The sequence below is a fragment of the Macaca thibetana genome, chromosome 12 (assembly GCF_024542745.1).
Source record: "Macaca thibetana thibetana isolate TM-01 chromosome 12, ASM2454274v1, whole genome shotgun sequence".
NCBI lineage: Eukaryota > Metazoa > Chordata > Mammalia > Primates > Cercopithecidae > Macaca > Macaca thibetana.
Genome location: NC_065589.1, coordinates 117,733,463 through 117,748,143, shown reverse-complemented (window position 1 = coordinate 117,748,143; position 14,681 = coordinate 117,733,463). Strand labels below are relative to the sequence as shown.

Sequence of the window (14,681 nt, the reverse complement as noted above, 5' to 3'; positions counted from 1 at the left end):
TTATAAGCAGCATGGCTTCATTATTTTTCAGTAGCTAAGAATCTCATATGTACAAGTTATTTTGTTAGAAGATCCATTTCTAACGGCTATCCAATTAAATATAATTGTAGAAATATATTAATAGAATATATCAAGTATAATTTCTATAGCATGAAATAAGTCATAACATCTTTAATTCACTTGTACATATTCCAAATTTACTTTTTTTTTTTTTTTTTGAGATGGAGTCTTGCTCTGTTGCCCAGGCTGCAGTGCAGTGGCATGATCTCGGCTCACTGCAACCCCCATCTCCAGGGTTCAAGCGATTGTCCTGCTTAAGCCTCCCAAGTAGGTGGGATTACAGGCACCTGCCACCACGCCTGGCTAATTTGTGCATATTTTTAGTAGAGATGGGGTTTCCCCCAGGCTGGTCATGAACTCCTGACCTCACGTGATCTGCCCACCTCAGCCTCTCAAAGTGCTGGGGATTACAGGCGTGAGCCACTGTGACCGGCCCAAATTTACCCACTCTTGACTAGAACTGATATCAAATGGATGGCAAACAAGGATGAAAACAAAAAGCTTGTTTCAAAAATTCAAGAGTGTCCTTACCCTCAACTTTTTAAATTTTAAGAAGAGATGGAGGAAACATGAAGTTAAAATGACTGCTGATACTTATCATTTTATTTCCCCCAACTCAAGTATTAACTGAAATAGTTTATCAGATATTGAAGAACGCCTGACAAGAACAATAATGAATAACTGGCCATTCCTGGAGTACCTGCATTTCACATGGATGACAAAAGGATAAAATAAAAAGGCTGAAATCCCAAGAAAGTCTATTTGTCTGCTTTTTTATTCAAAAAAAAAGCCCATGATTATTTGGGAGGGGATACAGGATCGTTTTCCAGTCAGATCATAATTTCTACAATCTCTGTGATAATCGTAAATTCAAAAGGTTCCCGCTCTCCGCACCCCAATTCACTTTTGGCACCTATATATGAAATGTCACTTCTGAAAACTGGGAAAAAATGTGAATACTGGGCTTTTTACCACAGTGCTCCTTTCCTGATGAAAATCTTACAGTTTGCTCAATTTAAAATACTGATACAAGCAAGTTTAAAAATATCTCATCAATGAAAATCTTTTTCTAACTATCTGGCTATCTTAGAAAATAATTAGATTAGAAACAGCAGCCAATTCTCAGAGGCAATGGGGCAATGGCTTATCTCTCTCCACTTCTAATTTTAAATTTGGAATTACAGAGCAATTCTATGAGAGGTAGCAGAAGGTCTGGCACAGGCTCTGGCTTCATGATTTCAGAATACAACTTTAATTCATCGCTTCTTTGGGAAGAGTGTGTGTGAGACACTTAGCAAGAGGCTCAATAGACCTCCGTGTGCAGTGACGCTGATCAGAAAGACACATGCATTCGCCACTAGTGGAGAGGGAGGGGCCTAACCAGAGGACGAGCAGTTAGGAGAAGACTTAGCCAAAGAACTTAAAAATATCTACATGAGTGGAAACGTGTGTCATTTATAATGTACACCATTCTTGAGTCTTCACTTGGTCTGCCAAAAAAAAATTCCTACCTAAAAATCAGGATGCTTACAGGAGAAAAATAACCAACACAGACTATAATTGGCTAGTATTTAAATAAGAGGAAAACAACTCACAACTTTCACTTTTCATATGTGAGGAGGATTCGGAAGCTTGGTATTGACCTATTTGGCGCAATTCAAATTCATTTTTTTAGCTGTTTCAGATCCATAGGGTATTGCCAAGAAACTTACCCAAAAACTCGGTGGATTTTTCAGTGTGCTTAGAGCTGAAGGGATTTTTCTCAGTACTACTACTAACCTGATAAAAGTGGGAGGGCATCTTACTCCACTCCCTCCTCCAAAACCCACTACAATATTTGTAGTTCAAAACCAAGGTTGGCAATGTTATAAAACTAGGAACAAAATAAGATGCTGTGACAATTCTCTCTCTCTGTAATTTACAGCTGTCTCCTACCTGTGGCACTTTATACATAGTTAAGCTTTTGGGAGGGAAGAAGGGGAGAAGACAGAAACTCCACAACCTCCTGACAAAGCAGCCCTTCCACTTGTATGGGCTTGTTTCTTCTGCCAGCCACTGAGTCACAAAAATATTTTTCCCCATTTAAAGAAGTCTGAGTGAATGAAGTTGGGGAGAGCAGGAAGCACAAGCAAGAAGTCAACCACAGCCTTCTCTTTACCAACCCAGCCCTGTGTCCTTATGGGCAGCTGGCTTCATCCGTCACCTTGACATTCATAGTAAGCAACATCTTTCTTTAAAACTTTTCTTGTTCTTGCCGCTTTTCTTGCCATTCTTGTCTTTGTTTTCGGACATCTTCTTTGTTCTGATTTCTCTCATTAGGTCAAAGAACACCTAGGGGGTGAGGAGGAAGGAGTAAAAAGAATGAAGTGAAGATAGAGCCATTTAATGACTTTTTTCTTTTATTAACCTGACACTGTGAACACAGCATTTAAGGATTCAATGAAATAATCTGACTAAGCAGGATATGTAGTTATATTTTAAAGCATAAAGTCAAACTTATTTTTATAAACCATATGTCAACAGAAACAATAGATATGGGGCAAATAAGAAAAATTAACCTTAAAAAATTCTAATTATACAAAGCAAACATCTCTCATGCAACTGCTCATATCACACAACTGCTCAAGCCAAGGACAGAATCATGGTACTGTCACTGCCATACAACAGCAGCTTTTTTTTTTTTTTTTTTTAATTCAGACAAGGTCTCCCTATGTTGCCCAGGCCAGTCTTGAACTCCTGAGCTCAAGCAATCGGCCACCTCGGCCTTCCAAGTGCTGGGATTACAGGCATCAGCCACTGCACCCAGCCTAATGGCTGCTTTCAAAATGATAAAATCTTACAATAAGTTTGATGAAAGGTAAGATGTATTTTTGCATAGAACAGATCTACACATTTATAAAATTTACAAATATTGAGAGTAATAACAGCAAGCAGAATTTCTAGCATTTCCAACCACCAGGAAAGGGAAGAATGCCATGATGAGTTCCTGCTCCCAGGTGCTCTTGACATCCCTGCATCTGATTTAATCCTTACAAGGACCCCACAGAGACTGGAACATCATTATGCATGCCAGTTTTCCCAGCTAACTCCACAAGAGCAGCCCTGGGGAGCAGCAGGGTGGGAGGAGGAGGGCGTAAAGTGTCAACAACTAAAGCTCCTGCGCTAGGGGACTGAGAAGACAGAGGAGGAGAGATGTCCTTCTGGCCCCCCTATCCCTCCCCACGCACACTCCCCCACCCTCAGTCTCAGGAACAACCACTCCTCCGACCTTTGTGATGTCAGCCGAGAGGAACTTGATCAAGAACTGATGAGACTTGTCCTTTGAAGGTCAGGGTGTTATTTAGATACGGATTATCCTTTTGTCATAGTAGTCTGGGTTTTGCCCTCTGCTACCAGCAATCATGCCAGAGGACTGATTATACCCAAGCAGACAAAATATGAATCCTACGAAGAGACATTTGAGATTTCTCACAGAGAATGACGGAGACTGCAAGTGTGGGACTGAGCACAGTCCTTATCTTTGGACATTCACACAAAACCACAAGCTCCTTCATGGCCACACCTTCTTCTTGGTGAAAAGCAAGATCAAGCCTCTGGAGTGTGGGGCTCCACATGCATTTACCACCAGCTCCAGGCACAGAAAAGCACCCCTAACCCCAGCCCCCAGCTAGATCAGGCCAACCCAAACACCCCTTATCGCCAGCCTCTCAGGAAAGCACTACCCGAGACAGCAACAGTGAACAGCTTCCAATGGTACAGGTTTGTCTTTTTGTCCTAACAGCAAAAGACAAGAGGAGGGGAATGGAGTGCATCCAACTTAAAATGATGACAAAGTTGTTCATGGGCTGATCTTATCACACCTTTCATATAAATTCTTTACAAGTGAATACAATGCTGCCAGTCATAAATCTCTGCTGGTTCCTGTTTGGCAGGTCAAGCTGGTCCAGCAGATGAAGGGAGATGACAACGCAGACCCCCCACACGACAACCCATCCAGGAAATACACATCCACAGTTCCAAGCTGAGAGAGTCTCCCTGATTTTTTTTAAATGAGGCATATTTCTGGATTTCCTGTGTGGTTTCCACAGCTGGAAAATAATTTAATAAAAATATTTTAAGTAGCACAAGAATATAAGAGTGTAAGAGTTGAGAGATGACAATATAAAGAAAAGCTGACAAAGGAACATGCACTTCCCATTGCAGATTACAACTAAATGGACTTAGGTTGTAGGATATATGTATCCTATATGTATATCTATCCTACATGTATATGTCTCCTAAGATATATATTTTTATGTACGATACATACAAATAGATGCATCTTGCCAAAGTGCGTCTAAAGCAAATCCCTTCTAATACAACATTCTAAATACCAATGTTCTTCTAGCACCATTTCAAGTGAAAATAAAGCTTGGATAAAAATCTTTCCCTCGGGCACGGTGGCTCAAGGCTGTAATCCCAGCACTTTGGGAGGCTGAGATGGGTGGATCACGAGGTCAGGAGATCGAGACCATCCTGGCTAACACGGTGAAACCCCATCTCTACTTAAAAAAAAAAAAAAAAAAAAAAAAAAAAAAAAAAAAAAAAAAAACTAGCTGGGTGAGGTGGCAGGCGCCTGTAGTCCCAGCTGCTCGGGAGGCTGAGGCAGAAGAATGGCGTAAACCCGGGAGGCAGAACTTGCAATGAGCCGAGATCCGGCCACTGCACTGCAGCCTGGGCGTCAGAGTGAGACTCCGTCTCAAAAAAAAAAAAAAAAAAAAAAAAAAAAATCTCTCCCTTGTCAGGTAATGAAGCAAATGGGAATGTTTCTGCACAAGAAAGAGAAACAGAAGATGGGATATGGGGGATTCAGATGCTGATGCCGCAGAACAAAAAGCAGACGTGTCTACTATGAGGCTGCCAAAGTGCTATGTGCTTAGATTGTACAAGCACACAGACATGCAGTGAGAGCTAGTGAATGAGCTCAAGGCAGAAGGAAAACCTCATCTTTAAGGTACAGCGTTAAGATTTTAGCTGTGTGGCAACCACCTTGAACCTTAATTTTAAAAAGAAAAAAGGCCTGACAATAGCAACCCCGACAGGTGGATTTTCAAATTGTCAGCATTCATCATTGTCACTCAAGGTCACCCTTTTATTAGCTTCAGAGATTTGACTGAGAAAGTATGCTTGGATGGGATAAGAGAAAAAAAAAAGAGATCCCAGAGAGTTGATTTCTGAGAGCAAATACTATTTACAGACTACACTACAAAGACAGAACACTGTGGCTCTGTCAGTGAACAGTAAGGTGAAAAGAACAAATCTAACCAATAACTCAATGAAAGCAAAATCAAGAAGCTCCACATATCTTTCAAGGGCACCTACGGGGGAACCTCCTAGAAGCAGCCAGGCCCGCCCACCTTGCTCCTGAAGAGCAAGGCTGTGGGAGGTAAGAGCACACACAGAAGCTAACGACGTCCATCCCTCCAGCCCAGCCTTCACAAACCAATGGCCTGGTCCCACCATCCTTCCCAGGACCAAACCAACAGTAAGCATAGATGGCCAGGTGTGGGGCTCACACCTGTAATCCCAGCATTTTGGGAGGCTGAGGCAGGCAGATCACTTGAGCCCAGGACTTTGAGACCACCCTGGGCAACATGGTGAAACCCCGTCTCCACAAAAAACAGCCAGTGTGGTCCCAGCTACTTGGGAGGGTGAGGTAGGAGGATTGCTTGAGCCCAGAAGGCAGAGGTTTCAGTGCACTGAGATCACACCACTGCAGCCTGGTGTCACAGTGAGACTTTGTCTCAAAAAAAAAAAAAAAAAAAAAAACACATTAGCCATACTCTAATGAAACCTCTTGACAAAGTGAAAGGTTCTGTGAGCTGTTTGAAATACAGGGTGATATCCTCTCAATGTTTCTCATTATAATCACGATAATGGCTTAGACATTCATATAAATCAGAACCTTCACGTAGTTTTCATAAATGGTTCCATAAAACCTAGCAGGTGAGATGCCTCCATTCTGCTGTTTCTCCGCTCTGTTTCTGAGAAGCACACAGAGTGCACACCTACCTTGTCCACGTTGGCCCGCGTCTTCGCCGACGTCTCCACATACTGCACGCCCCACTCTTCGGCTTTACTCCTGGCCTCCTCCACAGGCACCTGCCTCCGCTCCTCTAAGTCAGACTTGTTTCCCACGACAAGCAATGGAATTTTATCTTCTTCAGCCTTCACACGGAGAATCTGTTCCCTAAGGTGTTACACCAAAAATACAGCAGCTAAAAAAACCAAAGTAACAACCCCAGTTTTGTGAACCCATCTAAAATAAAAGCCTTTCCTAAGGCAGAAGGGGAAAAAAAAAAATCAGATTTAGGGCATGTTCTGAGAAAGCACTCTAGAGGCAGTCATGAGCGAGACAAGTGTCTTCCAAGTCTGGTTCTCAGTTTGCCTGCATCAGAATCCCCTAGGACACTCATTACAAATGCAGATTTCTGGGCCCAGTCTTACAGAAGTAGGTGTCTGGATAGGAGCCCAGGATTTTGCATCACAACAGGGTCCCCAACTTACGTACAAAAAAAAAGAAAAAGAAGAAAAATGGTCAATCTCTGCAATAAAAACAAGCTAAAGGAACTATCTCCATAAAACGCTAATTCCCCTGAAAATATTTCTTTGTAACATAAAAGCTATGAAATCCAATGTTTTCTATACAGAAGGTGGCAGTCTGTTAGTGGATCACAAAACCAATCTAGTGGGTCACAACCAGCAGTTTCCCCCCTCTCCCTCAATGAAATAGATTATAGAACAGAACTGAACAGATCAGAAATGTCCAAGGGAATCTCAAGTAGGAAAGGTGAATATTGTTTTGTTTTGAAACTTCAGCTTTGATTAGATCTGCATGTGTACATGACAAGTATGTCATCCCACCCCCAGTTTCTATGCAGACACAGTAATGTTAGAGGCCACAGAATTGGGACAGATATGTTAGGTGGTAATCACATTCTAATACATACCATTTTTCTACTACAAAGTGAAAAAAATGAAAGGAAATACTACAAGCCCTATGGAAAAGTTCTTCAAAAGTGTCTTCTATAAAAATACCATTACCCATAGCACATTAAATTTTACATCTACTAAAAATTATCAGCTATCTGAAAGTACTAATCAAAACCAAATATTTTTTTAAAAATTAAATATCCCATTCCCATTATTGTGGTCCAGTGAGAATAGTTCTATTTTTATATTCCAATATATTCTAAAAAGAGTCCCCTTCAAAATGTATTTTTTAGAGATCTGCACTGATTTTTATATGGTATAGGGTAACATTTCACAATAATAAAATTATTTTCTAGGCCAGGCGTGGTGGCTCACATCTGTAATCCCAGCACTTTGGGAGCCTGAGGAGGGAGGATCACTTGAGCCCAGGAATTCAAGACCAGTCTGGGCAACATAGGGAGACCTTGTATCTACAAAAAAATAATAATAATAATAAAATTTCCATGTAGTCAATTTAAGTGCCAGATAGCAAATATTTTAAGACAAACTAAAAAGATGAAAAGATGCTTGAAACTGGCTTTGTGTAGCCTTGTTATATCCTACATTTGAACTCGGGTCAAAGAACAAGATACATTTAAAAGTCACGTGATCAATATAAACTATGAACAACAAAAACTGACAGCTTTCTGGCTCATTAGCCTTGCAGGGGAACACAAAATTACCTCATTGATAAACATATCAATCCAAAAAATGGGAGTACCAAGTTCTGGTCTCTTAACGACAAGCCTATTTATCTTACTTCATAAAATATTTTCCAGGAAAAGTTTCAAGGAAGACAGCATATTCACATGTCATTTTATATTGGGGCCTTTCTATTTGGAAGGTAATACAGAAATGCTGTTTTAAAACTGCTAACAGGCATGAAGTAAACTAAGTTTAGCCACAGGGCTCAGATAATCGACCTGCATTCTTCCGTTCCCAACAACATGAGAAACCTAAGCAAAGTTCAAGTCAGAAGAACTAACTTCCCCTTCTTTCTGGTTTTAGGTATTCATCTGTCCTTTTTCTTCTAAAGATCTCTCTTTTCACCTAAACAACCAAAACCCTTTTCCATGATGAGGGGAGCCCTGCTCCTACTCTGTGAAAACGCCCTAGTACTATCTGTGCGTGTGGTGACTGAGGAGAGGACAAGGGACACTTTAAATACCTGTATTTCTTCATATCCTCTGCAAAGGACTCTCCTGCCCACTTCCCTTCTAGGTAAGTCACAGAACAACAGGAAATCAAAAGGCTTGGGGCAGGGAAGAAGAAGAGAGTGTGTGCATCTGTCCTGTTTTACCTTCTAGGAGGCATTAAAAACACAACTATGTAGATGCAAACAATTATAAATGCATGGGCTACATTCAAACAGAGCAGCCCTTAGGAAGGTCTGAAATGTCTAAAAAGTAACAGGACTTCTCATAATGAGTCACAGTCATTTAACTGGTCACTGCAACACACGCACTCTGCTTCCAGAAAAGTAGGTGTTCGACTCGGAAGCCTGCAGCTATGAAGCATCACTGAGGCACCTCCCTATTATCCTTCACTCGCCCTGCTGGGCGACCTGCGCTCACCTGGCTCAGTGACACTTCCGTCCAAGTCCTGGAAGGATAGTTAGCTTTCTCCTTTTCACCTCTGGCTGCCCACCTTACTGTCAGACCAGAACTTGCTAAAGAATTTTAAAAACTGATTGATTTGGGGTTTTTTCTCTTCAGTTCCCTATGAAACTCTAGATCTGCTTCTTAAAAAGTTATCCAGATAGATATATTTATAAGAACAGATTTTTAAAAATACAATTATGTAGGAGAAACAGGAAGGGCATGGGGTAAAGAGACATTTATGGAGCGTAATAATTATGCCCAAAAGGCTATTTCTTTATAACAAAATGAACTTAAGGTATTTTTCACTGCCATATTTTTTTTTCTTTCTTCTCTAACACCTTCATGGAGAATAACTGCCACATTTTAAAATAAATAACAATGGATATTCTACTCACTATGGAAGTGCCACATGTGTGTACTGTGACAGGGCCTGGGGACAATGGAGGGTAGCCAGGTTCCTGCCCCCATGAAATTCACCATCTAATGCATCCTTTCATTTCATTTCTCAACTCACAAGTGCATTTCCAGAGAAAGAAACAAAATCCTGACACTAAGTAAACTTGCCCATGGTCAGTGAGTGGCAAGGCAGGCATTCAAACCAGGTCTCCTGACTCTAAAGCCACGTTCTCACCCCTCCACTATGCTAGAAGTCCTTAAGTAGCAGCAAATGGTCATTTTGACTCACATCTTTCACTCTCCGGTCATTGTTTCATAACCTTCAAAACAAACTGAATCTGCTACTTTTTTTTAGTAAAATTATTAAAAAGATAGATGGTTAATTTATCAATGAAAATCTCTCAGGATTTATAGGAACAAAATTATAAGTTCTTGAGTATATGGAATAGCTTCATTCTTTTTCAGGGACAATAAGACTCTTAAAATTATTTCATTCAGAAATCACAGATCAGGAAAGCCCGAAGAGATTATAATCATCATGGTCTATAATGTGCCAAGATTAGATTCCGAGAGCCCCAGAAGATTCTCTTTTTTTTTTTTTTTTTGAGACGGAGTCTGGCACTGTCGCCCAGGCTGGAGTGCAGTGATGCAATCTCAGCTCACGGGCTCACGGCAACCTCCGCCTCCCAGGTTCACGCCATTCTCCCGTCTCAGCCTCCCGAGTAGCTGGGACTACAGGTACCTGCCACCACACCCAGCTAATTTTTTCTGTATTTTTAGTAGAGACGGGGTTTCACCGTGTTAGCCAGGATGGTCCCGATCTCCTGACCTCGTGATCGCCCACCTCGGCCTCCCAAAGTGCTGGGATTACAGGCGTGAGCCACCATGCCCAGCCCTAGAAGATCCTTTAGACAGAATTATTCCTGACAACAAGCTCAGCCCTCTCCTAGTATGCTCAGCCCCAAATTCCTTCTAAGCCTAAGACATATGAAAAAAGGCAAAAAGCCTCCTGGGGGCTTCTGCTATTTCATTTCAGACATACCTGAATTCGGCAGTTGCTGTGAAGGATTCATGTTCTGTGATTGAGAACACAAGAAGAAACCCTTCCCCACTCCGAAAGTAGTTATCTCGAATGGCTGCGTAGTCCTCTTGCCCAGCGGTGTCCAGAATATCTATCTGAACTTCTTCCCCATCAAGAACCACTTTCTTTCTATAACTGTCAGCTTTGGTAGGTTCATAGTCTTCTACAAACTGAGGAAATAAACATTATCGGTAATTAACAAAGTCTTAAGGGGAATAAAATTTGCCAAAAAACAAAATTCCACATATGGGCACTTCGCACTATGAACAGGACACTATAGAAGTAACATTTTACATAACACTTCTGTTCTTTATAGTTCTGTTTTGCCATTTTTTGTTTTTAAACAATAAGGACAGATATCCCAGTTTACAGATGAGGAAACCAGGCACAGAGCAGAACACTTGGTAATATTATTGTCAATATAAAATTATAATGCAAATACCTGCAAGGGTGAGAAACTGGAGTTCTTATTCATAACAGAATTATAAAACTCATCTGAGAAGTAATTTGGCAAGATGTATGATATGGTCTGGTTCTGCATCCCCACCCAACTCTCATCATGTAGGTTGTAATCCGAATTATAATCCCAGTGTGTTGGGGGAGTTACCTTACGGGAGACAATGAGATCACGGGGGCGGTACCCCTATTCTGTTCTTGTGACAGTGAGTGAGTTCTCACAGGACCTGATGGTTCCATAAGGGACTTTTCCCCACTTCGCTAGGCACTTCTTCCTGGCGCCTTGTGAAGAAGGACATGTTTGCTCCCCTTTTTGCCATGATTGTAAGTTTCCCGAGGCCTCCCCAGCCCAGTGGAAGAAAAGAGGCTATAACCCTCTCCTCTTTATAAACTACCCAGTCTTGGGTATTTCTTCACAGCAGCAAGAGAACAAACTAACACAGTGTACCAAGAGGCTTTTAGTGGTGTGGGTTTTTAAGAAAGGAATGAAGTACCAACGCACACTGCAACATGGAAGAACTTTCAAAACACGATGCTGAGTGAAAGAAGTTAGACCTAAAGGCCACATATTGTATGAGTCCATCTATATGAAATGTCCAGAACAGGCAAATCCATCAAAACAGAAAGCGGTTGCCAGAGGTCAGGGGTGGGACGGGGAAGCAGTAACGGGGAATGACTACTAATATGTAGGTTGTTTTTTTCTGGAGTGATGAAAATGATCTAAAATTAGACAATGGTGATGGCTGCACATCTGTATGAATATACAAAAAAAAAATACTATTAAATTGTACACTTGAGGCCAGGGCGGGCGGATCACCTGAGGTCAGGAGTTCGAGACCAGCCTAGCTAACATGGTGAAACCCCATCTCTATTAAAATTACACAAAATTAGCTGGGCATGGTGGTGGGCGCCTATAATCCCAGCTACTCAGGAGGCTGAGGCAGGAGAATCACTTGAACCTAGGAAGTGGAGGTTGCAGGGAGCTAAGATCGTGCCATTGCACTGCAGCCTAGGCAACAAGAGAAAAACTCCATCTCAAAAAAAAAAAAAAAAAAAAGTACACTTTAAAAGAGCGAATTTCATCATATGTGCATTACACCTTAATGAGGCTGTGATTTAAAAATTTTTTTTACTGAAAAATGGAATTGGAAATGTCAAAGTGAATTAAAGGTTATTTGAAGAAGACTGTTAAAAAGAGTATCATCAGTTAACAGCTATTCAAAAATAAAAATGTTAAGACATGTTTAGAACTAGGTTCTCTTCAATGTGTACTAATAAATTATCTGCCAATAGAGATGTGAAAACTTGCCTATGCTTTCAAGTGTCCTTCTTTTAACTCCTTTCCAAAAAGAAAAATATATGACAAAAAATCCAAAACACCACTGCCCTCTGAAGATCTCTGAATTCTACCATAAATTATCTCAACTGTGTATTTCTGAGCTTCCAAGAATAAAGTCAGCCAGAATTCCACTGGCTCCTTTGACACAGAAGTCAGAATGTCCTGCCGTACATACCTACATACCTCTGTACTCAGTGAAAAGTATGTTGATCACCCCAACATTCCATTACAACCCTGATGTTTACACTGCTCAGATGGAAACAGAAAATCACAAAGTCTTTGTATCCTATTAGCATGATCCATACTTATCCCCTACTGGCCTTGCAGAGCTCTGCGTGGCTCAGTTTCAGATGCCCAAGACACACGAGTCTAAGACAAACTTCATGCAGACCCCTTCTTTCTAAGCTGACTTTCCTCTAAGCTGACTTCGCCGGAGACTGAACGTCTGAAACAGCTGCTGCCAAAGCCTCTCCATCCCCAACCTTACTCTCCCAAAAAAGGCAAAAACAAGTATGTTAGGCCGAGCATAAGGAGGTTAAAATCTGACTGCTGCCACCCTGGCATCTCCCTCCAATTTTTCTCAAAGTTAGAACTTAGACAAGAATAAAGACTCTGGGACTATGGCTCCTTCCATAATCTCATCTTCATGAAAATTCCATCATAGAAACTAAAAAACTTTAAATGAGGGTTAAGCATGTACTATGAACAAAGAGTCTGAATGGTGCAGGAGACTTCAGACCAGGGGTGTCCAATCTTTAGGCTTCCCTGGGCCACACTGGAAGAAGAATTGTCTTGGGCCACACATAAAATACACTGATAGCTGATGAGCTCAAAAATATATATATATAGCGAGAAGAATCTCAGAATGTTTTAAGAGAGTTTACAAATTTTTGTTGGGCTGCATTCAAAGTCATCCTGGGTCACAGGCTGGACAAGCTTGATTTAGACAGCTGACCTCCCTGAACCTAGAGCTCAATTTCCTTTGGTGAAATCAGGCTTGACTAGATGATCTCTCAGGCAGGAGCTGCCACACCTGGTCACGTGTCAGAATCACCAGGAGAGCACCACTGAAACAGAGTCCCAGTTCTCCAGCTCCACCAACATTATTCAGGAGGCTTTTTTTTTAAGTCTCCCAGGAAATTCTATAATCAGCTAGGTTTGAGAATTACTGCTAAGGTCTCTTCGAGCTAAAATATTATGATTCTAGAACCATTCTGTCCAATATACTAGCCACCAACCACATTTCAAATGCACAACAGCCACATGTATCAGACAGTACAGATACAGAACATTTTCATCATCATGGAAGGTTCTATTAGCACCGTTTTAGAAAATCAGTTAGAACTCCTCCCCCAAACATACACTACTTCGTTTCTATTCCTTCCTTGCCCCGATTTTATTTTACAATTTCTTCAATAACTGCCACTTTCCCGTTCTCAAATATGTTAGCCCACGAGAAAAACAGACTAAGGCCAGGCACAGATTTCTCTGGTCTCTGTGAAGAGAATAGAAAGAAGAGAAAAAACTCTTGAATCTTCTGCATGCATCTTCCCCCTCATCTTACCCCACCCACTACCACACACACACACACACACACACACACACACACACAACCCCCAACACCTCCAGACCAGGCTCTCCTAGTCTCCCCTCAGCAGTGCTAGCTCTGTACCCTATTTTTTTTTTTTTTTTTGAGATGGAGTTTCGCTCTTGTTCCCCAGGCTGGAATGTAATGATGCGATCTCGGCTCACCGCAACCTCCGTCTCCCAGGTTCAAGCGATTCTCCTGCCTCAGCCTCCCGAGTAGCTGAGTTTACAGGCATGCGCCACCACACCTGGCTAATTTTGTATTTTTAGTAGAGATGGGGTTTCTCCATGTTGGTCAAGCTGGTCTCGAACTCCTGACCTCAGGTGATCCGCCCACCTTGGCCTCCCAAAGTGCTGGGATTACTGGCATGAGCCACGGCGCCCGGCCCCAGCTCTGTATCTGAACTTGCCCTTGGAACTGGCAACCGGGGCATCTCAATCACTAACACTATAGGGGAATCTCTCCTCGGATCTGCCACAGCTCTGCCTCTAATGCAGGTTTCTCAACAGTGGCACTGTGGCTATTTTGTGCTGGTTAATTCTTCGTTGGGGGCTGTCCTGTGTGATGTAGGATGTTGAGCGCATCCTTGGCCTCCATGCACTAGATGCTGGTAGCATCTTCCCCCAAGCTGTGATGACCAAAAATGTCTCCAAGCACTTACGAATACTCCCTGGGGAAGCAAAATCCCCCTCTCTCGCCTCTATTAACAACTACTTCTCTAATCCTATCTCCCTAATGCTAATTCCCCTACTCACCCCCTCTCCTCCCCAACTTCTGTTACAGAGGGAAAAAAAGCTTTAGTAAGCAAATTATAAGTTTTTGAGCAAAAACAAACAACAGACCTCCAAAGCAGGTGCAGATCTCCCAACCTGCTTCTCTTGCACAAAAATGTTTTGGGGAAATTCAGCAGATTACATTAGATTTATCCAGTTTGACTCTCAGAATAAGATAAAGAAAAGCAGGTATCAAACACAAAAGTGTCTCATTATAAGACATGGGGAGCACGACCCGGGAGGATATCCAGGTTTGGGTTTGAAGCTTATTCATTATGGGGGCCCTTCCTTAAGATACAAAATTACACATGTAATACTGGACATTAAAGTAAATGTTGACAAAGAATGAGAAATCATAATCCATTATAAAGTTTTA

General features: G+C 41.7%; 1 protein-coding gene across 7 annotated transcripts in view; it reads right to left on the bottom strand.

Moving 5' to 3' along the window:
- Positions 1 to 817: 817 nt before the first annotated feature.
- Positions 818 to 14,681, bottom strand: part of RALB (RAS like proto-oncogene B) — a 52,281-nt gene continuing 38,417 nt past the window's right edge. For all 7 annotated transcript variants that reach the window (XM_050752726.1, XM_050752724.1, XM_050752725.1 and 4 more), the window contains exons 3-5: positions 10,111 to 10,319; positions 6,112 to 6,289; positions 818 to 2,391 (exon numbers count right to left, since the gene is read on the bottom strand). In XM_050752726.1, coding sequence (XP_050608683.1) covers positions 2,272 to 2,391; positions 6,112 to 6,289; positions 10,111 to 10,319 — 507 coding nt within the window. In that variant the 3' untranslated portion in view covers positions 818 to 2,271. The remainder of the gene's footprint in view (positions 2,392 to 6,111; positions 6,290 to 10,110; positions 10,320 to 14,681) is intronic.